Here is a 26,133-nt window from a genome sequence, read left to right as displayed (position 1 = left end):
AAAGACTGACTCGTAAATGCACCTACCCAGAAGCAACAAGAGATGTAGCGATGATTGACAGGCAGGTGGCTTAAGCTGCTGTGAACGTTTCTTCAGAGGAAATCTCTTTGCGTTTGGCATATCCTGAGGTGGGTTCCCCCCCCCCAACAAGGTTTTCCCGACTTATGTCTTAATTTAAAAAGCACCCCCCCACACACACAAGGTCAGAACAGTTGGAGTCTCACACAGCATTTTCGCTAGGGCATTAAAAACATTTTTGGGCAAAATCCCATATTTCCATTCAAGTCTGTCGCATGGTTTCTACTGACCAATGTGTGTGGTATCGTGGGCTGGACACAAACCAGGAAGCCCGTGGCTTCAGATCCTGCCATGATCTCTCTTGGTGGCCTTTGGAGAGTAATTTCTCCTTGCCTCCATTAATATCTTCCCTCAGAAGGTTGTAGACCAGGTGAATACTTATCCTGAATCACTGACAATTAAAAGTGCTGTAGGAATTAATGATGACAGATGTGAATAGTTCCAAATCACAACCCCCACCCTTTTTACTGTTTATTTACAATACCAGTGATGATAAAACAACAGTTGAAATTTTCCAACTTCATTTTAACTAACTGGAATGTTTACAGAACAGTCCCTTTTTTGGGGGGGGGTTGGCCTTGATTATACTTATTTTAACAGTTAGGCAGAAGTATTGAAGATCTGTTATCTGAAACATGCTTGTTCTAACTTTGATCCATAACTGCCTGTTAAAAAAGTAAACTCCAGTGAAAGCTTTGCTAGTCATTGCTCAGGCCGGGCTAGCCCGGTGTCGTCAGATCTCGGCAGCTGAGCAGAGTCACTCCTGGCTAGCATTTGGATGGGAGACCTCCAAGGAATACCAGGGTCGTGATGCAGAGGCAGGCAATGGCAAACCACCTCTGAATGTCTCTTGCCTTGAAAACCCTGCAGGGTTGCCATAGGTCAGCTGTGACTTAGAATCATAGAGTTGGAAGAGACCTCCGGGGTCATCTAGTCCAACCCCCTGCACAATGCAGGGAATTCACAAATACCTCCCCCCCACACACCCCCAGTGACCCCTGTTCCATGCCCATGACTTGACACCTCCCCCCCAAAAGCAAAATAAATCCATCGCAAATGGGAATGGGGGTTAATTAAATGTGCCCGATACTCAAACATTATCTATCTGCTTCACCTCCTACCAGAGGACTCTGCAGCAGCCAAACCCTACCACACTGGGAGCGCCATGGTGACAGCCCCCACACCTGGCAGACCCCTCCCTCCTGAGCCACAGAGCCATTCCATGCGGCAGGCAGAAAAGTGGGCCAGCTGTCCAAGAGACCACCAGCAGATCTGGCTTCCAAACACTCTATGCAGGCTGAGTGGGAAGGAGGCACCTAGGGACAATGTAAGCTCACAGTGCCAATTGTCAGAAGTCCAAGCAGTGTCTGGAGGCATCAAGCTGAAGAGCTGGGAGTGGGGCATATGCACACCCAATGATGCCGGGATATGGTGGCTGATAGGGACGCGTGCCCTCTGGATGATGTCAGGTAACTGAATGTTTAGGGTTGCCAGGCAGTGCCTGACCACCAGCAGGAGGGTTGTGGGCAGGAATATTTGTGACCCATAAAAATAGCGCATTCCTCACAGTGGACAAACAGTTTTATAAGTTGGTGGATGCTTCCCTATTTAATCTTTTTAAGTAATCAGAAAAATATCAAAGGGTGAAAAGTGAGCAAAGGCGTTCTAAGTTGTGAAGAAGGAGAAATGTTCTGCCTCAGATGGCAGGAGAAAGAGGATTTTGGCTACAGCAAAAGTGGGCCAGAAAAAATAGAAGCGTGTCAGCGAACTGTCAAAAGTACCAGGGGACTTTGTGTGTTTTGATGTTGGACGTCATTTTTAGTGTGTCACAGAATAGATCCCAGAAACTATACGGTTTTCATTTTTTAAAAAACTGTGTAGGTGAACCAAGCTTATGTTATGTCCACGAAGGAGATGGCCTTTGTGAACCATTTGAGATCACCAACAGCGTCGAGGACTGTGGACTCTACACTCCCAAGGAGTACATAGATCAGTGGGCCTCAGAGGCCTATGCTTCCCATCAGGACCAAAAAGCCTGCCCGGTTTCCCTGGTGACTGGAGAACCTCTCGTGAGGGTGAGTGGTTCTCAAACCTCCGTGATCTTACTGAGTCTGCCAGCTACTGCTTTTGTTCTGAACTGGAGTGAACCAAGTTCTGCGGGCACAGTCATTGGAGAATCCCCCCCCCTCGTTCTATATTTTTCAATAAATACCAGTTGCTGTGGGAAAACATTAGCTGTTATTTATTTATTTATTTAATTAATTAATTTATACCCCCACGCCATCCCACAGGTGGGCTCAGGGTGGCTGACAATATAAAACCCATAACAGTAGACCCCATAAAACCATAAAACAATAGATGGCACAATAGACAGTAACAAAAACCCATGCCTCATGTCAGGCAGAAATAGGTGTACCCCAGGAAACTCCAGTGCCCAAATAGTATTTATAACAGCAGGGCACGGGGAAAGGGCCATGAACAGGGGAGGCCAAAATGGCTGAACGTCCGCCACCTCAGCCGAAAGCCTGGTGGAACAGCTCCATTTTACAGGCCCTGCGGAACTGTAGTAAGTCCGGCAGGGCCCTGATCTCAAGTGGGACCATGTTCCAACAGGTTGGGGCAAGGGCTGAAAAAGAAGAAGAAGAGATTAGATTTATACCCCGCCCTTCACTCAGAGTCTCAGAGCAGCTTACAAACTCCTTTCCCTTCCCCTCCCCACAACAGACACCCTGTGAGGTAGGTGGGGCTGAGAGAGCTCTGACAGAATATTTTTTTTTCAAGAATACCTCTGACAGAACTATGGCTTGCCCAGGGTCATCCAGCAGCTGCAAGTGGAGGAGTAGGGAATCAAACCCGCTTCTCTCCAGATTAGAGTCCGCGCACTTAACCACTACACCAAAAAGCCCTTGCCCTGGTTGAAGCTAAGTGGACGCCACCCTGTTTTGCTGATGAAATGGCATTTTAGGCTCCTACCTAGGGTAAAGCCTCTGGGTAGGGCCCGGGATTCTCCTTGAATTACATCTCCAAATTACAGAGATAATTAATCTCCATGAGTTTCCCAAGCTGGCATTGGCGTCCCTACTTCTAACCTGTATCTGGCTTGCACCGCTTCATATCCCCCAAACCCCCCTATACCTATAAAACTAGATGATGGGGGGGGGGGAGGCAGATAATTTCTTTTTCGTAGCATTCAGTTTTGTGATGCTAATTTTTTTCCTGCAGTGAAGTGTTGTTTATGGGACGCTACTGTAAAACTCAGTCGTGAGTTTGAATTGCATGAATAGGGAACTGCTTCTGGGCAGTACTGGGGCAAATGAACCAAAGGCTGATGAACCGAAGGCTGATTCAATGAAGGCTGCCAATGGGGGGAGGGAGAATAGGGGTACAAAATTCTGAGGGCCCAAGTCTCCTTGGGGGCCCATGGAACTAGCCAAGGTGTTGCACCATGTGCATGTCCTGATCTTCTTCTGATGGATAGAGGGACCCAGCGGGCATCCTTACTTAGGGGCCATTAGTCCTTCTCAGCAGCCCTGGATTCATTATAAGGGGTTCTTTCTCTGCTGAGTTCCCATGAGGATCCCTGACGACCTGCCCTCATTAGCCCTCATTCTGCAATCGTAGCAATCATAGAATTGCAAAAAAAAAAAACCCAAGAGTTTTTGGGAGCAGGACATAGACTTAAGGAGGCTTACCTGTATTTTTTATTTTTCAAAAGCCTTTCTGTTAGAACAGGAGCAGTTTCCCTGTGACTTTCTGATGTTCTAGTTTTCTTTCCCCTTCCAACCCGCTTCACCCCCCCACCTTGCAATTTAAAATCTCTCCTTTCCAGGTGTGTAAGCCTCATCTTCAAGACACACTGGAGTACCAGCCTGTCCTGGCTTGGTTCCCGTGTACCAGCCATGATGTTCTGCAGGATATCGAGAAGGAGAAAATGCTCTCTGATGAGAGGATTTGGCTGAAAGTAAGTGCTCTGGCATTCACAGTAGCAAGAACCCTCTAGGAAGGAGGGGTTGGTACTATGTACTGCTTTCCACCTGTAGGGGTGAGCCGAAGTCTCACAAGATTTAATTCTAGTGATGGTCGAAGTCCCTTTGAATTATTCAGATCATCAGACCTTATGTAAATTTCCCTTTGAAATTCATACTGAACATTATGTGAACAGGACTATTCAAATTAATCTCTGAATTCCCAGTTCCTGCAGTTTTTATCCTGAGACCTGGGATTTGGGTTTATCTTCTTCATTCCCAAATTCTTATATAAGTGGAACTTGGCGCTGGAGTGTGTGTATGTGTGTGTGTGTGAGACATTGATTCTTTCCCTTGGTGCTTCGGGGGGCAACAGTGGAAAGGCTTCTGGGGTCTGGCCCCGCTGGTGGACCTCCTGATGGCACCTGGTTTTGGGCCACTGTATGACACAGAGTGTTGAACTGAATGGGCCATTGGCCTGATCCAACATGGTTTCTCTTATGTTCTTACCTTCTGTGCCATTGGTGTTCCAGGCCAGAAGAGGAAACCACAGGTAATTCGAAGTTGCACTATTAAGATAACAGACCAGAATCTCCGTTGGTCCTGAGACTCAATTGATCCCTGACAGCCGGTCTCAGGTTGCTTCTTTTATACTGTTCCGAGAACTACTGTATGTCTTCAGTCTGGGAACCTTGTTGCTGAAGAAAGCCGCTGGGCCATCCCCTTGCACAGCCTTGTCACTAACTCAGCCCTGAGCACTTAACAATCAATTGTAACATTATTCCAGGCATCATTGTCTTAAGTTTGCCTGGGAAGAATGTTTTAAGTCAAGATCTTAAGAAACTAGGCTGAAAAAAGTATGGGGATTCTGGAAACGGGGAGCTACACTTTGGATCGAGCTTCAACTTTCACAGTGCTTGCGTTTGGCTTCTTGACGTATTCTACATATGGGGAGTTTGAACTCTGTGCCTTCTTGAGCTTGTAACATCTACCACTGTTGTGGTCACTATCATCCATCTTAGAACGAGCCCACCACAACTGTGGTTTCTCTTTCCATTCTGGCCACATTGGGACATACCATCTAGCATACCCTCCACAGCTCTTCATTCCTTACATTGGAAACAAATCTACTCTGTTTGAGGGAGATTCATTCAATTTGCCAACTTCCACATTCAAGAGCAGCATCAATGTGGGGGGAGGTAAGACTTATTCCCAGAACTGTAACAGCAACACAGTGTCCGTGTCCCCGCGGCAGAAGGTTGTCTGTAGTTCTCTGGAACTGACCACCAGTTATAGAGCACTGGTATCCTTTCTGCTCCTTCTGAAGGGCTGCATGGCTGAAGGGATGGATCCAGCAGTACATTTCTGCAGGCACAAGACTTTTTGCCTGAGGAACATGATTTTTGCAGCTGCCTCCTCCTTGGGCAGCCTGAAATGGGCCCCCGAATCCTGCTCCTGGGAGAGGGAGGACCCCCAACCGTAGGATTTGGGGGGACATTGTGGACTGCGTCAGGAAGGGGGCATGCAAGTCGTGTTCCACGGGCGAAGGTCCTTGTGCTATGAAAGCATGCTGTCGGATCCACCCCAGTGACGGGAAAGGTTGGTAGCAATTATTGTGTAAACAGTTTCCATAAACCTATTCATTCAAACAATGACCTCTGCAAGAAGAAGAAGAAGAAGAGATTGGATTTATACCGCGCCCTTCACTACCTGAAGGAGTCTCAGAGCAGTTTACAATCCCTTTCCCTTCCCCTCCCCACAACAGAAACCTTGTGAGGTAGGTGGGGCTGAGAGAGCTCTTTTGAGGACTGCCGTTGAGAGTGACCCAAGGTCACACCAGTAGCTGCATGTGGAGGAGTGGGGAATCAAACCTGGTTCTCCCAGATTAGACTCCACGTTCCTATCCACTACACCAAACTGGTTCTCTATGGAAGTGGAATATAGATAGTCCTACTGTCGTGTTGCAGGAACTCGCTGTCAGCAGATGCCTTGAGAAGGATCAAGAAGGTGGGACTTTACCAGATTGACGAGTCCAGGATCTCTTTCAAGCAGAGTAGATGCTTTGCATAGACTTTTTTTTTTTTTGCAATCTCCTCAGCATCAAGTGAATAAGACTTTGCAGAGGATGAGACCCTTTATGAATGAGATTCCTCTCCTGTGTGTTCCTTCTGCTGACTTCGGCATTGGGCATAATTCATAATATTCCAGCCAAATCAATAAGCAAATCTGTATTCTTGTATTCTGTTTAAGTCGCGTCTAATGTCTAACTTCACATTTCCTCCTTTGTCTCTATAAGAGTTCCTTGCTACTACAGTCTGTTACCAGGTGGCAGAACAGTTTCTTTACCTGTGGGTGTCATTTGAATTCCAAGACTTGCTACATTTTTAGCCAAGTTATAGTAACATGCCGACATTTATCACCGGGTCTCTTTTCATCTGGTCAGGGTCCAGCCTACCTGAGGGACCGCCTTACCTCACATGTTCCCCCAAGAGCACTTCGGTCGGGGGCCCAAAATTTATTGGTTATACCGGGCCCCAAGGATGTCAAACTGGCTGGGACCAGGGCTAGGGCTTTTTCGGTGGCGGCTCCTACCTGGTGGAATGAGCTCCCGGGGGGGATCCAGGCCCTGCGGGACCTTGAGCAGTTCCGCAGGGCCTGCAAAACGGAGCTCTTCTGCCAGGCTTTTGAGTAGGAGCTGCCGCCCTACTATACAACCACCGTCAAGACATCTGATGCATTGACGGGGCCCCAGAAAGAACTTGGAATTACATCAGAAACGCCATCGCCACTGGATATGTACGCTGAGAATACCAGCTCGAATCGTGGGGATACCATCTTGGATCTAGGACACTAGTAACTGGATAGAGCACTTTAGTCTTAGTTTTGATGTTTTATTATATTTTATTTGTTTTTACTTATGGCTAGACTAATGATCTGGCCTCTGTTAGCCGCCCTGAGCCCACTGGGGAGGGCGGGATATAAGTGTGAAAAATAAATAAATAAAATAAATTAATTAGAAAGGAGAAGCAATTAAGGACTTTACAGGTTGAGAGCAAAGAGCCAAAAGACTAGTCCTGCCGTGTTGGAAACCCAGTCCTATGCTACATACAGAACTTTGGCAAAAAGGGATGTTGAACCTACCTATAAAAGAGTGCATAGTGTTTTTCTGAAGCGATGTGTACAAGGAACAGGAGGACATTTGGGGTGGACTTTTTGCAGCTATTTGGTTTGGATAGATTGGTGACATTTTTGTGTCCGTCCCCCTGACGGCCAGAGACAGAGATGGTGATGGTGGTTCCAGAGGCCTTTAAGAGACCTGACTTGCTCCCCCGCCCCCCAGCAGGCACACTACCACTCTAAACTGGGGGGTCCCCAACCTATTTGAGCCTGTGGACACTTTCGTAATACTGACGTAGTGTTTTGGGTGCAGCCGCAAAATGGCTGCTGTGGGAGGGGAAGCCAGCCACAGAATGCCACCGGCCAACATGAAACCTTGATGGGGAAAAGCCCTACCTGATTCCATCCACTTTCTAAAAAGATTTGATGGGCACCAGGAAAGGTTTTGGTGGGCGCATAGGACAGGAAAAACCTTCCCCATCTGCAGGGCTGCCCACAAGCCCCTCTCCCTCCTCAGCTGAGGGGTACGTTGGAGTGGCATTTCCAGAAGAGATGTCTACAAGAAATATGAGGTCATTCTAGTTGGACTTTCTGCAGCTATATGGCTTGGGGACTATATTTTGTACCCCCCCCCCCCCCCGCACAATTTTGGAGTTAGGTACTTGTTGGAAATTTATGTTGTTTACTTTTAATATTTTTTTTAAAATGGGAAAAAGAGAGAAAACAAGGCAAGCTGCAGGTGAAGGAGGACAACTCCCAAGTCACTAACTGGTTCACATTGGGGATTCTTTCTGTCTGGGTAGCACTCCCCCCCCCCCCATGTGCTTTAGTACTTGCCCTAACATTTTTCTCCTTTGCTGTATCCTGGAGTCCAGGTGTGCTTCAGCAGACCCAGCACGGCTACCTCACTGTTCGTTTTTCTGGCTTCCGATGGCACATCGGCTGGGGACCAGCCCAAACCTACAATGACAGTTCACTTGGGTGACATCAGTGGCCGCAGCCACTTCCTCGGTGAGTGTGCAAGCCACAAAGTGGATCTTCGTAACATACTTTTGTGTGCTGTAGGCAGCATTGTCTGTTCCTTCCTTCCTTTACAGTGTGCTTCTTGTAGAGTTCCATGAAGTTAAGGTAGGCTGTAGATATAGAGATACAGATATCAAGATAGATAGATGCCCCTGACCTGGATAGCCCAGGTAAGCCCGATCTTGTCAGATCTCAGAAGCTAAGCAGGGCCGACCCTGGCAAGGATTTGGATGGGAGACCTTCAGAAATACCAGGGCTGGGAGGCCAGAGGCAGGCTATCAAGCCACTTTTCTGAATGTGCCCAGTAGGAGTTGCTAGAGGTTGCCATGACTTCCAGGCATGGGCACACACAAAATGCAAAAATACCCCCCCCCCAAAAAAAAGAAGAGACAGATATTTTTTCCCATCCTGAGCCCTGTCCTACAGGGGAGTTCAGTTTAAACATTTAAATAAATAAATACATACATACATACATACATACATACATACATACATACATACATACATACATACATACATACATACATACACAGGGCTATTTTTGGGCAGGAACACGCAGGAACGGAGTTCTGGCTAGCTCCTGAGTTGGCCACGCCCATCAGGAACTTATCAGCATAATAGGCCACACCCAACAACAGAAACTCATTAGAATTGGCTACATTAGGGGTGTGTGGCCTAACATGCAAAGGAGTTCCTGCTACAAAAAAAGGCCCTGGGTTTTGACAACAAACAAGGTAAACAGAATAACAAGCAAAAGGTGGGTGTGGCTAGATAACCACACTTCTGGTTACATGGGGGTGCGACCTAATGTGCTAATGAGCTGTGCTGTCAGAGGTGTGGCCCAATATGCTAATGAGTTCCTGCTGGGCTTTTTCTACAAAAAGAGCCCTGTTAACATACATACTTTCCTAGCTGGGGGCAACATTTTCAAAGCATCTATTAAGTTGTTGTCGAAGGCTTTCCTGGCTGGAGTTCATTAATTGGCCGGAGTTCATTAATTGCTGTAGATTTTTTGGGTTGTGTGGCCGTGGTCTTGGCATTGTAGAACCTGAAGTTTCACCAGTAGCTGTGACTGGCATCCTATGAGGTATAACACAGAAAGATGGAGTACTCTGACACAGAAAGATGGAGTACTCTCTGTGTCAAGGTGAGAAGAAAAAAAAACCTGCCTACCATTTTTCTTCTCACTTTGACACAGAGTACTCCATCTTCCTGTGTTATACCTCTGAGGATGCCAGTCACAGCTACTGGCGAAACATCAGGTTCTACAATGCCAAGAACACGGCCACACAACCCAGAAAATCTACAGCAACTAATCTGTTAAGTTAGTGGCAACCATATTGATCCTTCAAAGCACTGGCGTTTAAATTTTCTGCCTTTGCAGAACCTTTTTTTGTAGGTGAGTTTGTTTGTAGTGGAACCCTCTGAATCCCTGCCAGGGGATTCCTGGTTGCACTAAAAAGAGCTCTGCTGGGCATTCTATGTGAGAAAGGCAAACTGTCCATGAAGTAAACAAACACAGGCATTCTAGAGCATGTCCTTGTATAATGCATTGCTCTGGTCTGGCTTTTTGGGTATGACCAGTTGAGCTAGGTCATACTGACTTCTCTTCTGCAGCTCTAAGTTACTGAAAAAGTTGTATTCAGACTGCTTTTCACAGAAGTTTGGCAGCCATCACTGATGCTTTTGTGGAAGGAACCCCTAATAAGCTTCTGGGGAACTCCAGGGGTTCTTTGGGATATGTTTTTAGAAACTTCCACTTCAGAGGAACCAGTTCATGCTATGGATTCATGTGGAGTTCAGCATCACCTGAAAGCTCTCTTTTGTTCCTTAATCGCCTTCAGGAACATACGAGCTATCGTGTCAGCAGAATCCACTGGTTATCAACATAACTGACAGTCTTGCAGTTCACCAAATCAGCTCAGCTGTGTTCAACTTCTCCTCTCTTCTTGTGGGCATCTCTGCGGTGGCCCTGCGGTCGCATTCTTCCTCAGACCCTTCTACCCCAAGCAACTGCCTCCCGGAAAATGAGGGACGCAGCCACGAGAAACACAGGTAATTGAATGTCACCCACTTATGTTGCAGATACTGCTCCAGCAGAAATAAAATTCAGCAGAATTCAGTGGGGAAAAACAAAACGTAGAGGAAATTCACATTACCCTTTTTAAGCCGGTTTGAAGCCATTTTTGATCCATCGTGGAGTAAACCGGTATAGGGCTGCCATTTCACACATGGCTTTCCCCTACCGGTAAACAGCTGGATCTGAAGCGGTTTGCCATTTCAGACTGCACTGCTTTTTCCCGCCCGCATGGGTAATCTCCGACTTTTTTGGGGGGGAACGTCCGTTTTAGAGTGCTACGGTGCTATAACACAACACCCCAGGCATTCCAATGGGGTTGCTATAATGCTGTTTTGCTGTTGTGTTATAGCGCTATAGCGCTCTAAAATGACCGTTTAAAAAAAAACCGGAGATCCCCCGCACGGGGGCCAAAAGCGGCGGGAAAAAACATTTCGGATTCGGGAGAAGAAACTGAAGACTACTTAGAAGTGGTTTACAGGTAAAATAGGTAAAACAGTTCAGCCCTGTTTCCTGAACGGGACAGAAGTGTTTGTGTGAACCAGTAGGGAGCCGGTTCTAAAACGATTCTGTATGAAATGTCAGACCAGAAACCATTTGGGAACCGTTTGGGAACCGTTCCTGAACCGGAATATATCACCTGTCGGAAATTCCTCATAGTGTATCATGACAGAGAATGTACTTGTCGCCAATCACAGTAATGCAAAAGATTAAAAGAGTCTAAATGATGCATTCTATATTATTATTTGCCATATCCTGCATTCTCACGGATAACATTCAAACCCTTGGAACATGGCATAGCTTAAGAACTTAAGAACTTGAACAACAAATATAATTTAATTATTCATAAAGTTAACTGTTCGACACCATTAAAAAAAAAGTGGTTAAAAACAGCAATGGTTCAAAGGTCCAAGAGGATAAACATGAATTAAGGCAACCATGTCAGCTGGCCATCCCTGGAGAGGTTGTTTCAAAAGCACAGAGCTATCCCAGAAGAGGCCTGCCTCAGGTCCAGCTTGCCTCACCGCAGCTGACAGAAATACCTGCAGCTAAGTATTGTGACAAGGATGTCCAGGATGTTCAGAATGCTTATGTTTTAGAGCAGGGCTTACCAGCCTTTTTCAGCCTGTGGGCACCTTTGGAATTCTGACACAGGGTGGTGGGTGCAGCCCCAAAGTGGCTGCCACAGGAGGCTGAGCCAGCTACAAGTGAAGTTCTGCATAAATCTAATAGTAACTCTTATCTGAGCCAGTTTGGTGTAGTGGTTAAGAGTGCGGACTCTAATCTGGGAGAGCCGGGTTTGATTCCCCACTCCTCCACTTGCACCTTGTTAGCCGAATCACTTTATCTACAGCAATTGGCAAAATCTAGATGGGTTCCTGCCAGCTATACCAAGGTCCAGCTCCCACCAAGGGTTACCAGTAAAAGGAGCCGAGGCTGGAGTTGTCCAAAATAACTGTCTTTTACTTAAGAATGTATAAATCACATACAAACAATACTGATACACGCACACATTCAATCAAGTTCCTTAGAAATACAGAATGAAACTTAAGCACATTTGCATTAGCAGGTAGGGTGGTGATGGGAGATACTTATCTGTCCTGAAGCTTGTCCGTTCCAATGAAGAATGGGTGGGAAGAATAGAATTTTAGGGAAGTTTAACACACAGCTAGAACCAGCCAGCATGTGTGGGCTCTTGACTGCAGATCAAGAGATAAAGTGGAGGCAAGGATTTGGGTATAGGAAGCTGGACAGAAGGGGAGTTAAAGCAGACGGGGTGTTGTGGGGATTGCGGCTAGCAAAGGCCAGGTGACTGGTCCCTACTTTATATAGGTGGTTCTTTGGGTGAGTGGCAACTGTGCCAGCTTGTGGACCTACCTGTTAGTCCATCCCAAAACTAACCCTATTGGTTGTGTGGAGTGAGGAGTGGCTACTTAGAGGGTTGGGCAATATTGTAACTTAAGATCTAACTCAAAGTAGGGCATCTGGGCAAGTGTGAAACTTGGCGTCAAGGAACCTCCTTGAAGTGCAGATGAAGCTCGGCCATTCCCTGGTCATCAAAGGGTTCATCAATGCAAAATAAAGCAGAGATGCAGAATATGTGACAACAGACAGTGCAACAATGGAGGCTGTTCCTCCTTAGGTTGTTCTTTTGCTGACAAAGTGGAGGTGTGTGCTTCCTTCACTAGGCTGATGCTGTGTAGCTGAAACCTCATCAACATGTAAGGCTTTGTGCAGGCACCTTCTATGTGTAGAATCACAACAGGTGATTTGTACAGCTTTCTGAGCCTCAGTGTGTGTGTGTGTGTGTGCACAGTCCAGGTAGTGTTTGGCAGGAAAAAAAACCCCATAAAGCAAAATATCAGTCTCATTTATTAACAACCTGCTGGATGGCCTTGGGTAAGCCATAGCTCTGGCACAGCTGTTCTTGAAAAAGAGGTTTCTGTCAAGAGCTCTCTCAGCCCCACTTACCTCACAGGGTGCCTGCTGTGGGAAGGGTGAGGGAAAGGAGATTGTAAACCGCTCTGAAACTCTGAGTAAAGGGTGGGGTATAAATCCAATCTCCTCCTCTTCATCTTCGTCCTCTTCTTCATCTTCATCTATTATTTGGCTTTTATCCCACCCTCCCCCACAAGCAGGCTCAGGGCAGGTCACAACATTCTTAAAGCCATACAAAATTTAAAGTACAAAATTTGAACAGAATACAATCATAACACAGCTAAAAACAATTTGTACACATAAAACCTTAAGAGGCGCCAGCTAAACAATTTACTGAATAGGATGAGATTCCAATTACGATGCCGCTCCAGATCTAAACAGAGCAGGAGGAGCGGGTGGGTGAGTAAGCAGCTAAGATGGACTGTAGTGCTGCTGGGCAGAGCTAAGCTAGGCAGAGCAGGACAGGGCAGGACAGGGGAGGCCAGTGTGGTGGAATTGTTGCTGCCTCAACTATAGGCCTGGTGCGACATCTCTGTTTTACAGGCCCTGTGGAACTGCGTTAGATCCCGCAAGGCCCGGATCTCAGTAGGGAGAATGTTCCAATCTGCTTCAACCACACAGCCACAGCATTCAAACCCTCAGCCAGAATGTCCAGGGCAGTATCTGGATGGCCATCCATCCTCAGATACAGCTGGGCAGGGCTATTTTTGGGCAGGAACGCACAGGAACAGAGTTCCAGCTGGCTTCCGAGTTGGTCATGCCCAGCAGGAACTCATTAGCATAATAGGCCACACCCAACAGCAGAAACTCATTAGGATTGGCTACATTAAGGGTGTGTGGCCTAACATGCAAAGGAGTTCCTGCAACAAAAAAAGCCCTGGGTTTTGACAACAAACAAGGTAAACAGAATAAGAAGCAAAAGGTGGGTGTGGCTGGATGACCACACCTCTGGTAACATGGGAGTGAGTCCTAATGTGCTAATGAGCTGTGCTAGCAGGGGTATGCTAATGAGTTTCTGGTGTTGGGTGTGGCCTATTATGCTAATGAGTTCCTGCTGGGCTTTTTGTACAAAAAAAGCCCTGCAGCTGGGTGTCATCAGCATACTGGTGACAGCCCAGCCCAGACCTTCAGACTATCTGGGCAAGGGGGCACATATAGATATTAAATAACATAGGGGAGAGGATCGGCCCTGAGGGACGCCACATACCAAAGGGTAACACGGTGGTGTCCTCTCCCCAAGCACCACCCTTTGTCCCTCACCATGGAGAAATGAAACCAGCTACTGTAAAACTGTCCCGCATATCCCCACATTGGCAGGGCGGTTAGTCAGGAGGCCGTAATCGACCATGCTGAACGCTGATGTTAGGTCTAATAGCAACAGCAGTGCCTACCTGCCTCGATCGAGATGACACTGAAGATCATCCGTGAGGGTGACCAGTGCTGTCTCTGTCCCATAGCCAGGGCAAAAGCCAGACTGAAATGGGTCCAGGATAGAGGAATCTTCCAGGAAACCCTGAAGCTGTTCGGCTACTGCTCTCTCATCTACCTTACCCAGAAATGGAAGGTTTGAAATTGGGTGGTAGTTGGCTGGATCCAAAAGGTCCAGAGATTTTTTTTTCCCAAGAGCGGTCTCACCACTGCCTCTTTTAGAGCCTTTGGGAAAGTCCCAGTTCCCAGGGACAGGCTGGTGTGGGTGGAAAATCCTGTGTGAGTGAAAGGCTCAAACCTGACAGCTCGTCAGTGAAAGCCTGTTTGTACCTTCAAGCATTAAAGAGAATTCAAACCACACTCTGAAGCCATAACTCTGCTATTCTGCTCTTTAAAACCAACCTGTAAATAAAGCTTCGTTGTTATTTGCATATAACCCCTGCCTCGTTGATCTCCATGCTCTTCTTGCTTACCACAAAACTTACCTCATGGCAGTGAACCCAAAGCCTTTACACTTGCTGCCCTAAGAATATCTTGTAACTTGAGAGGGAAGTTTAGTTCAAAACAAACCTGGTTCCCCAAAATCATAAGAGCCTGTGTGGTCCCTTCATTTCCAAGAAAGGGTCTGTCACTGTAGACCTTTGGTGTGATCTACATTTCTATTTTCTTAAAATTCTGGGCCTTCTCTTTATGACTTTTTTTTAATGGGTATTTCTAAAACTACTCATGGGCTGTTACAGCGTCTGCCATTTCATTCAGAAAATCAGTGGTGCAAAAAAAAAGATGATTCCCCTCCTCTTTGACCATTTCCCTGCCATTTTCCTTCTTTCTCCTATCCCTGATATCTTCCCTGTTTGTATTGTAGTACAATAAGTCCCCTCATAAATAACGTTTTGCCTTCTGTTCTTGTTTGCCCCCTTCAGTCTCTCTGTCTCTGCATACCATTGTGAAGCCACAAGAGTTATTCAATTCCACAATGGGTTTATAATTACTTCTGAATTTTGAGGCATAAGCTTTTTATAACATTCTTTTTTCCCTTCTTATTCTTTCCTAGAGTACATGGGGGTGAGCCGATCTTCTCTTTATGACTTATTAATAAGCATTTCATTCTAAAACAATTCATGGGCTGTTATAATCTCTTGCTTTTTATTCCAAAAGTCAGTGGTGCAGATAACATTTCTTTAGGATACATTGGGGGGGTCAAAGGCTCACTTGGTCCTTCGTGAGTAACCCACACTATTAAGGCAGGAATGGCATGGGGAGGGGGACATGCCAGGGATCCATCTAACAGAATTCGCGGAGCAACAGGGTAGGGAATTGCAAGAGCCCATCAGCCTAAAATTAACCAAAACCAAATCCACAGAAAGTATGCTCTGTGTCATATGTATCTAACACTAAACTTTAAAAGGAAATGTGGATTTTGAAGGAGGCAGGAGAGACATAAATCATCAACATTTGGGTAATGGCTCATTAGATTCTGGAACGGAGATCTGGATTTTTCACCATTTGTAGTACACAAGATGTGCAGGCTTGACTTGTGGTCCTGTCAGCTCTCCCAGGGAGATAGGAAACCTGGGAAATCTGCTGAGCACTACTGGGTTTCATGGCCTAATTTACCTCATGGGCCTGTTGATGTTGTTGTGTGGCTAAAATTGAGGAAGGGAGAATGATGGTGTTAGGTACAGCTAAGGACAGAGATGTAACTTAATAGTTCCTTTCACAAGACCTGGAAGCAAGGAGATAAAAAGTGTGAATCGTTCAGATTTATTCTGCTTCCACAGAGTGTGCAAAATGGCCCCACAAGAACTATGTCAGACTTTATTGGGATCCATGCCAACCAATGCTCCCTCTAAACTGTGGAGTTTTGTGATCAAGAATTCTACTTTGTGAGCTACTGTCATTAAAGTTGTGAGCGAGCAATTTGGCTACCGTGTAAATTAGTTTACTCTGGAGCCATCTTTACCGAGCTAAGACAAAAATGTGTGAGCCAGAGTCTTAAAAACTGTGACCAACTCACACTAACTCAGCTTAGAGGGAACACTGATTGCCAATCTAGTTTTTAGACCAGCCAAATCAGAGCTAACTGTGTGGGTCTAGCTATTCTACAAAATACTGGTTGATTCCTTGTTCAGGATGTTCTTCTTCCTCTACTAAAGGTAAAGGTTTCCCTTGCCAGCGCCGTCCGAAGACGTTTCTGTCCGTGGTCATGTGACCGGCATGACTTTCAGCCTGTGCTGAAAGCGCTGCACTGGCTGCCGATAGCGTTTCGGATTCGCTTCAAAGTGCTGGTTTTGACCTTTAAAGCCCTAAATGGCCAGGGTCCAGCCTACCTGAGAGACCGCCTTTCTCCATATGTTCCCCCAAGGGCACTTCGGTCGGGAGGGAGGCATCTCCTGGAAATCCCAGGCCCGAAAGAAGCTAAGTTTGCTGTGACTAGGGCTAGGGCATTTTCGGTGGCGGCTCCTACCCGGTGGAAAGAGCTCCTGGAGGAGATCCGGGGCCTACGGGACCTTTCTCAGTTCCGCAGGGCCTGCAAGACGGAGCTCTTCCGCCAGGCCTTTGGATAGGAGCCGCCGCTGTCATTATTCCATCTGTATCCCTATGCCCTAGCGACTTTAACATCTGATTGTCTCGCCCCCTGAGGGTGGATTGTGGCACTGGAAACGACTTGAGCATGAGACTGCCGGTAGCTAGGTGAGGTTAAGATCTTCCCTCTTGCTGAAGTTTGCTGTATATTGTAATTTATGGTTTTAAACTATATGTGATTGTTTTAATTATATGTTTCTGTTTTAACTATATGCTATATGATATTGTTTTACTTGGCACTTGGTGCCCTTGTTAGCCGCCCTGAGCCTTCGGGATAGGGCGGGATATAAATGCGAAAATAAATAAATAAATAAAATATAAACGTCGAGGCACACGGAACACTGTTACCTTCCCACCGAAGTGGTACCTATTTATCTACTTGAAATGTCTTGCTTTTGAACTGCTAGGTTGGCAGGAGCTGGGGCCAGAGATGGGAGTTCACTCCATCATGCGGCACTCTGGTCTCAAACTGCCGAACTAGAGACCTTCCGGTCTGCAGCTCAGCGTCTTAACCTCTGAGTCACCGCAGCTCCTCACTTCCTCTACTACTTCACTGCAATATCATCAACCATGGAAGAAGCTGTCATTGAGGTCCTGTTTTGTTTTGGCAGACCTACAGGGTGATCTGTTGCAGAATTACACTCTTCCAAATCAATTGAAATGAATGGATTTAGAAGGGTACAACTCTCGTTTAGGATGGCATTGCTATGACTTTAGTGTCCAATTTTGTTTTGTCGTGGTGCTGAACAGAAGGGTGCTCCTCCTACAATGTAAGAATTTGTATTTAGATTCCCTCCTCTTTCCCCCCTCTTTCTCTCTCTCTTTCCCCCTACAGTTGCACGCCAAATACCTGCGGAGAGCAAGGCAGCTGTGTGCTTCCATTTATCCATCATTCTGCTGTGGTCAACTGCACCCCTGGCAACCAGGGGCTCACACAATGCTTCATTACCTGTGAAAAAGGATTCGTCCTCCATGCCAGCCAGGGTCAAATGCTGCGCCCAGGACAGGTGAGTGGGTTGAGTCATGACCGTGACAATTGAGTTGTGCTCCCACCAGCAGCAAGTTATAAACTATTGCATCAGATGGGTCTCTCTAATAGGTCTTGTGTCAGCAGAACTTTGTCATGTGGTCTTCACACTGAATATCTCTATCATTCAGCACTTAAGGGAATTTGTGGTGGGGTGCTCTGGCTGTGGTTATGGCAGCAGCAATGAAACCTCTGGCATCTACCTATTGGCTGACCTGACAAGTCGGAGTGGAATGTTCATGAACATTTTATGGTATCCTAATTTGGGTCTCGGCTTGTAATGAAGCTGTAGAACGTGTTCAATCTAAGTTCCTGAAGAAAATCTTGGGGCTACCAGCTTGCGTACCATATGCAGCTATGTGCCTGGAGACAACCCAAAGACGGTTAATTACGATGGCATGGACCATAACCTTCAAATTTTGGCTGCACCTTCATTTTAGATGTGGCCCAAACAGTCTTGTGGTGCACATGTTAACTGAATCCCATCTATCGACTTGGTTGATTAATATAGAGAAAAAAATTTCTATAATCGGCTTTAGTTTTGATGACTTGGTACTTTTGTCTGAGCCAGAAGGCTTTTGCCTTACTCAAACAAAGACTCCTTGATATAGAGGTGCAAGATCTGAGAAGACTGGCGCACAGACATTGCTCTCCCATGAGTATGGGACTTTCTTTTAGCCACATTTCCTCAGGATACCTGGCAAAACTGATTCAGCCCCATCTTCGTAGGGCTTTCATGCTAGCACGGTTCAACGTCCTTCCCTCAGCTGTTCTATCGGGAAGGTTCAAGAAAATTCCCTATAAAGATAGATTGTGCCCCTGTGGGATGGGGGAAATTGAATCCATTGGACATGTGCTATTGCACTGTAAATTACACTATGACATCCGTGTTGTTTATATTGAACCTGTGTTGCACCCCCTTTTGGGCCAATCTGATGAGCATAAAATTAGTTCTTTATTGTCTTCGCATAATATAGAAATTCTGGAACCTTTAGCAATTTTTTTTTATGAGGTAACTAGGAGGAGAGGCTCATGTTAAGGCAACTCGGAATGTGATACCCCTCCAGCCTATCTTGAGGCTCTGCTGCATGTGTATTTGATATTTTATGCCAATAAAGGTATTGTATTTGTATTTGTTAAGTCGGAGTGGAATGTTCATGAACATTTTGGCTTCTGAGGGACATTGCTAGAAGGAGTAGAATGGTTTGAGTGGCCCAGCTTTGTGAGTGGGTGCCTGTGGAGTGGAGAAAAACCCATACATGGATTTAAGGGCAGAAGCAACTATGTGGGCAAGGGACTGTGCAGGGGGGGCCCTGGGAGGTAGAGGTGGATTACAGCATTTGATGTCCTACAGGGCAAATGTTGAGGGAAGGAAAACCGGTATGCTTTGTGGCTGTAAGGATGTGTTGGAAGACATGTACAGTGCTTGCCCAAGCAGAGTTCTACCAGTACAAGCCCTTTGAAAGCAGTGAGCTTGGATTGAAGTAATCTCCACAAGATTGTGCTGGTATAACCACATGTTGTTTGCAAATGTTCCAGTATTCATTTGTGTCGCTTTGGTGCCCTGCATAGCTGCCGCTGCTTCTCTATGAACCCCGTTCTTGATTCCCCTCTATTCCCCCATGTTCCCTCCAACTGCTACATCCTTCCTTGCTGCAAATATTTCAGGGTTTGGCACACACACACACCCCTCCCCAAAATATGAGGGCTAGAATATGGAACAACTTTTGCAAATGATAACTGTACTCTGAATAGACTTTGGAATGAAGAAGTTGGGTTTTCTTTGTGCCAGATGAAAACATGAAGCTGCCTTGTACTGAGTCAGAACGTTGGTCTATCAAGGTCAGCGTGGTCTACTCTGATTCGCAGCAGCCTTCCAGAGTCTCAGGCCGAGGTCTTTCCCATCACATCAGGCCCACAGCCACGGAGGTGGGGGCGGCATTTGGGGGCAGTGCCCCCCCCCACAGATGAGCACCACCCCGCGGACAAAAAAATTCAAAAAAAATCTTAAAAATAAATAAATAATAAGGTGCACATGGGGTTTCCAAAATCACCCCGGGCACAGTCAGGGAAGCTTCAGTCTCCTTTTCTTTCTTTTTTTTCCGGGCTGAAAAATCAATAGGTCTTTAAAAATGCAAAAACAAATTAAATTAAAATTGCAAAAAATGAAATAAAATTGCAAAATGCAGAGGAGAGAGAGAGTCAGAGACTCCCCCTCTCCCCGGCTTACACAGAAAAGCAGGCAGGAATCGAGTCTCTCCAGTCGAAAGGACTAGAGGAGGACTAGAAGTCTCAGCGGAGCTGGAGCTGCTGCTGCAAGAAGAGCAGCAGGTGTGGCCAGGGTGCCCCCCCCCCGATTTAGCCACACCCCACCAACCAAAATATTCTGGCTACGCCCCCGCATCACGTACTATCAGATCCTCTTAGTTGGAGATGTCAAGGTACTTGTATGTAGTAATACATTAGGCCAGATCATTTCCCGAAGTAACACTAAGCATGCCAGTGGCCCTTTAGAAGATTGAGCCGAGAAAACAAATTATAAAAAATGTCTATGGAAAGCTATTAGAGGTTAAAATGAAGGAAGAGGTGGTGAGATCCAGTGTGGCAGCATGGTGTAAAGATTTAGGATATAACATAGAGATAGACAGGTGGTTGAGGGTATGGGATACTAACATAAAAATCACAAGAGCAATTGCTTTCAAAGAAAATATTTATAAAGTGGTCCTGAGGTGGTACCTATATCCAGCCAGAGTGGCAAAATTTTCGAGGGCGACATCTGCTATATGCTGGAAATGTAGACAGAATACTGGTACATACTTCCACATGTGGTGGAAATGTAGCAAAACAAAGAGATACTGGAAGATGATAAGTAAAATACTGCAAGAAATTATGGAAGTGACTGTTCCATTTTTTCCAGAATTATATCTTCTTAATATGGTCCCAGCGGGTTTTGGGGACACAGAGAAATATTTGTTGTTACACTGTATAACAGCTGCTAGGATTTTGTTTGCTAAGTATTGGAAGAAGGAAGAAATACCGGAGAAGTTAGAGGTTATACAAAAGTTTTTTGAAATTGCCGAAAAGGACAAAATATCTTGTATGTTGAAGGGAGAAGACAACCTACTTTTTGAAAAAAAGTGGGAAAAACTGTACAACTGGAAGTTAAAGGTGGAGGGTTAATTGGGAGAATTTGTAAGGAAAGAGGCTGCACGCACATTTCTGTTATAATGAAGGAATAGCTTGATGTTGATGTATATTTAGAAAACTTAATAAATAAAATATTTTTTTAAAAAAAGAAGAAGAAGAAAATATGGATTTGCTTTATATTGAGTCATAACATTGGTCTTATGGCAGGGATCTTTCACATCACCTACAAGCCAAAACTTTCAAATGGAGATGGAGGGGATTGAACCTGGGACCTTCTGCATGTGAAGTGCAGAGTCACTTTTGATCCAGATACTTTGACTCATCTTTCCTCACTTGGAACGCCCCCCCGCCCCCTTCCATATGAAAAATGATGATATTAGTAATCATGTGCATGCAAACCCTAGCCTTGGAACTTATAACTTGTTTCTGCTTGCACTTTCTTCTGTCCACTCCAAGTGGGAAACACGTTGGCAGAAAGGGACGGTTGGCTATAAGTCCCGCTGTTCATACACCATGCTGTGGAGGCACTGCTAATCTGACAGAGGAGCCAAAACCAGAGAGCAGGGTAATTGCTGGTGCAGTCAAATATTCCCGACTCAAAATGACACCCAAAAATATCCTGCTTCATTTCGGGTCAGAAATACCTGAAGCAAACCAAAACACTCCTGAAATCTCAGGATTGCCAGAATTTTCTCTCTCCAAATGCCGGGGGTGTTTTGGCTTGTTCAGACTTTCCAGCTGGTGGTGGAGGGGGAAGAGTAGGGCTGCCCAGTGTGTCCCCCCAGGGGCCGGCTTTCCCCCCGCTTTGGAGGCCCGATTTCCGCCCCCGCGGAATCGGGCCCAGGGGGAAACCCCACCCCCGCGTGCACGTCACAGGGATATGATGTCATGACGCCGGGCACGCTGGGGGCGGGGCCACAGCCATTTGAGGGGGAAACCCCAGAATCCCCCGCCGGCGAGGTAACTGGAGCCCTGCAGCAGCCACCCAGGCTACAGCTTCAGCCTCTCCCTGGGCCACCACGATACTGTCATGGCCCTTTAAGTGCCTGAGTTTGGCACTGGTCTGGCAGTAGCTGGAGGTAGGACACAACCACTCCCACAGCCTCTCTCAGGCACTGAGCCCAGGTCTACCAGTGGTGAAAAAGGCTGGCTCATCTCATGTCCACAAGAAGTTGCATGAACGGTTGTGTCCTTCATATAGCTGCCAGGTGCCCAGTGTGGCTGTTCAAAGGGCCGTGGCAGCTCTGGTGCACTCTGCTCTCTCTCTTCCTCCTCCCTTTCCTCTCCTGCTGCCTCTGCTACATGTGAGAGAGAGCAGGAACCTTCAGCCAGGCTGGCTGACTCTGTGGGGCTCCAGCTGGCTCTCCCCTCTTCCCCACCGGCCAGTAAGCTCCCCCATACACCCAGTAGTCCTGAACACGAAAACTTTGCCTGAAACGAATTCTTCAAACGATGCTGTGAAATTTCGTGAGAACGAAGATTGTGCCTTTTAAGCATACAAAATGAAGTTAAAACAAAATTTAACGAATACTCAAAACATTCTCCATTGGCGCAGCAGGAAAAAAGAAATGCTGGAAAAATGTTGCCCATGAGGGGCTGAAAGTGTGATAGGATCCTTCTCTCCCCCCCCCCCCCCCCGCCCCGGGCCAGTTATCTGATCCAAAATGGTCCTGGGGAGAGGTATTTCTCCCTTTTTGCAGCTGAAAGTACAGAGAATATAATGAACCTGAAACTGGTTTGTTCAAAATCAGTTGTATAGTTTGTGAGTCCATGGGTGGAACCAACAAACTCACAGTTTGTCTCCTGTTACAATTAGTTGCTGGCTGAGGGGCTAAGATAAGTGCAGTTTTCATATTGCCACCGGTGCTCCCATCAACAGAAACTAGTAGTCATTTGTTCTATTTTGTTTTGTTTCTCAGAAAGAAATTCTGCTGACTTGCAGTTCTGGACAGTGGGGCAGATCTGTGACTTGTGACCCCATTGACTGCCAGGTTCCTGACCAGTCGAATGTGCTTTATGCCGAGTTCTCCTGCCCAAAAGGGACCACCTACCTGAAGCGATGCTTCTTCTCCTGCATCAAGCCAGCTAAGCTTCAAGGTATGTCTCTGGCTTTTGAGGAGGATTTGTTTTTTATTTCTCCTGTGCATGTGGGTATCATTTAAATGACCAGGTACTATCGAGTCTCACATTCTGTGCATTGGTCGTGGAAAGTGCTGTCAAGACACAGCTGACGTATGGTGACCCTGTAGGGTTTTCAGGGCATGAGACATTTAGAGGTGGTTTTGCATTGCCTGCCTCTGCATCTTGACCCTTGTATTCCTTGGTGGTCTCCTTGATGGTCTCTCATTCATATACTTACCAGGTTGAACCCTGCTTAGCTTTCGAGATCTGATGAGGTTGGACTAGCCTGGGCCAAATATGGCATCTCAAATAGTGTGTCCTGATATTATCGTAACTAAGAAACCCTTTCTCTACCTGTTTAAAAACACTGGGTGCCCCAACAAAGTCACACCCTTTTGCTGTTTCATCGCAGCATTCCAACGGGTTCCAAGTGCTTTGCGCATTCTTCCAAACTGTCACTTCATGAGTGTTGTGTTGTTATGTGTGGCCAAGCCGTCTCATGTTCTCTAGACAAGTGTGCCTGTCTGGATGTGTTTCTGTGCCTCAAACAGAGCCCACAAGATTGTCCTCAGGAAAAACTGCCTCTCCTCCGCAGCCTCTCATTCGCCCCTTAACTGTAGACCTGCTTTCTTAAGTTTTAATGGTGGCTGAAGCTAAATGTTTCAGTGAGCAGTTCTTCTTAGGGATAGCTCTGTAAACGCTGTTTTAGGGCAGTGATCCACCTGGCAGTAATAGGGATCTTTCCTCGGTGAGGAGGCAGAACTGCGGGGTTAGAAGACCAGTTGTGCTAGAGAAAGACCCTGTCGGCTGAAGGCAGGCTCCGACCTTTGTTGAGACAGGCCTCTGTCTCCTTGTGTTGGCAGTGGTTTTTTGTTTTGTTTTTTAATCTTGACTGCTGTGGCAGAGAATATTGGAGACTTTCCCTGCTAGTTACGAGAACTAAACTTCTTGCTACCGCTGGTGACATGGTAAATATACCTGGGGAACTTGGAAGTGGGTATTTCCTTTCAGAGGCCTCTGGCCTTCTGTCTGGACAGATACCCACTTTTTCCAGTGAAAGGCCTGACTGTGGCTACGGCAGCTGGCCCGTGTCTTGGATCTGAGGGAAGCTCCCAGCTGGGCAGATTCCCCAGTCTCTATACCTTCACCCTGGTGGCCCCAAGCAACTTGGCCAAAGGGAGCCTAGTACTGACTGGACTCAAAAAAGTCAGCTTTGAAATGAAATCTATGTGGTGAAGCCTCCTCCAGGAGGCAGGTCTCATTTGGTGTAGTTTAGTGTAGTGGTTAGGAGCGCAGACTCTAATCCGGGAGAACCAGGTTTGATTCCCTGCTCCTCCCCATCCAGCTGCTGGTGTGACCTTGGGAAAGTCATGAGTTATGTCAGAGCTGTTCTCTCAAGAGCAGTTCTCTCAGAGCTCTCTTAGCCCCACCTATCTCACAGGGTGTCTGCTGTGGGGAGGGAAAGGGATTGTAAGCCTCTCTGAGACTCCTTCGTGAAGCGAAGGGCAGGGTAGAAATCCAATTTCCTCCTTCTCCTCCTCTTCCTTTTCTTGAAGGAAAGGGTTCCATCAGGGTAAGAACCAGTACAGGGTTCGCTGCTGACGTGTTACCCATTTCCCATCCCAGACTCACTGTGAATTGAGCATTGCTTTTCATAAGGAACTAACTATACCCTGTGTTCTTCCCTGGGGTGTCTCTGAGTCAGATAAAAAGATGTCTTCTGAAGCTCTGTGTTTCCCTGGTATGCAACGGCCTGGTTAGAATTGGGACTGTGAGGAGAAGAGGCCTTCCCCCCCCCCCCGCCGCCCCATGCTGTTTTTGTGACCTGAAATGGCCCCAGAAAGCTGCTGTTTTTTCCTATTTGAAAATCTTAATGTGTAGCCCATTGGTACATCTTGATCCCCCAGTAGGAGAAATAGTGACTCCCCTGGGCCGTTTCCGGTCAGGGAAAATGGAGAATGTCTCTTCACAATGCACCGCAGCATACACACCTGGGGATTCCAGAACACATCTCTCAACCTGACATGAGGACACCGCCGTGGAAAACATCACGTGCTGTTAGGCCCTTAGTTGTTTGAACTTCGAGGAAATCAGTGTTGTACCCCACACTCCCCATCTGGCATGGAGAAGGGTGGTGAGGGTTGGGAAGTACCAGGGTGGCATGCAGCCCACGGCGGGTCCACGTGATTCTGTTTGAATGGGCTCTGTTTCTTTGTCTCTCTCTCTCTCTTGGAGTTAGGAATGAGTCAGTGGCTGACCTGCCTGGAGGATGGCCTCTGGTCGCTCCCCGAAGCTTACTGCAAGCTAGAGTGTGACACTCCGCAACCGGTTGCCAATGCTAAGCTGCTGCTGCCCCGTTGCCTGCAAGGGAATCATGATGTCGGTTCCGTCTGCCGGTACAAATGCAAGCCTGGATACCACATGGCAGAAACCACCGAGGGGAAGTCCAAGAAGTGAGTAAAACAAACATTTCATCTTCCTTTGCCATTTCCCTCCTGTTCCCTCTTTGTGGGCACAAATCTGTATCGGAGGTACAAAAACACTAGGCTGAGAGGTCCCGTTAAAATATAGCATCATCTGCACTCCTTGGAAGGGACACAGGAAATGTAATGATTCCCCCCCCCCTCAGCCCAACGTATCCATTGGAGCAGCCCAAGGATTCCATGTTCGTTCAGGCAGTCACTCCCGTTTAAGACACTGCTCAATATGGGGTACCTGCCCAGGAGATCCGTCTAAGGTTGAACGAGTCACAGAGTGAGCAAGGGTTTTTAAGCAAAAGGATGGGCAAAGTTAGTATCTAAGGGGGGCTTTGGAAGGCATGATGGGAGGGCAAGCAGAAAGAGGTAAGGTCAGCTGATATACTTTGGGCAGGCTCCCTAGTGTGGCGAGATTAATGGTAAAGTAAGGGGAGAGGGGCTGTGGTTCAGTGGTGGAGCATTGGCTTGGTATGCAGAAAGCTCCCAGGCTCAGTCCCTGGCATCTCCAGTGAAAAGGAATAGGTAAATAAGCAGATGTGGAAGATCCCTCCTTGAGACCCTGGAGAGGCGCTGCCAGTCAGAATGGATTGTCCTACCAACTGTGATTTGATGCAGTTTATGTGTGTTCCCTTTTGTGCATGCTAACTG

General features: G+C 46.7%; 1 protein-coding gene across 1 annotated transcript in view; it reads left to right on the top strand.

Annotated features, from left to right (window-relative positions):
• PAPPA2 (pappalysin 2) overlaps positions 1–26,133 on the top strand; it is a 185,015-nt gene that overhangs the window by 90,444 nt on the left and 68,438 nt on the right. Inside the window, exons 11-17 of the mRNA XM_015417742.1 lie at positions 1,960–2,153; positions 3,908–4,039; positions 8,036–8,171; positions 10,028–10,238; positions 17,549–17,720; positions 22,807–22,984; positions 25,248–25,461. Of these exons, the coding sequence (XP_015273228.1) occupies positions 1,960–2,153; positions 3,908–4,039; positions 8,036–8,171; positions 10,028–10,238; positions 17,549–17,720; positions 22,807–22,984; positions 25,248–25,461 (1,237 nt within the window). The remainder of the gene's footprint in view (positions 1–1,959; positions 2,154–3,907; positions 4,040–8,035; positions 8,172–10,027; positions 10,239–17,548; positions 17,721–22,806; positions 22,985–25,247; positions 25,462–26,133) is intronic.

Source organism: Gekko japonicus, unplaced genomic scaffold, assembly GCF_001447785.1.
Source record: "Gekko japonicus isolate JY-2015 unplaced genomic scaffold, Gekko_japonicus_V1.1 scaffold158, whole genome shotgun sequence".
In the NCBI taxonomy this organism is placed as follows: domain Eukaryota; kingdom Metazoa; phylum Chordata; class Lepidosauria; order Squamata; family Gekkonidae; genus Gekko; species Gekko japonicus.
Note: the sequence above shows the minus strand (reverse complement) of the source record. Positions and strands in the feature narration are given on the sequence as shown.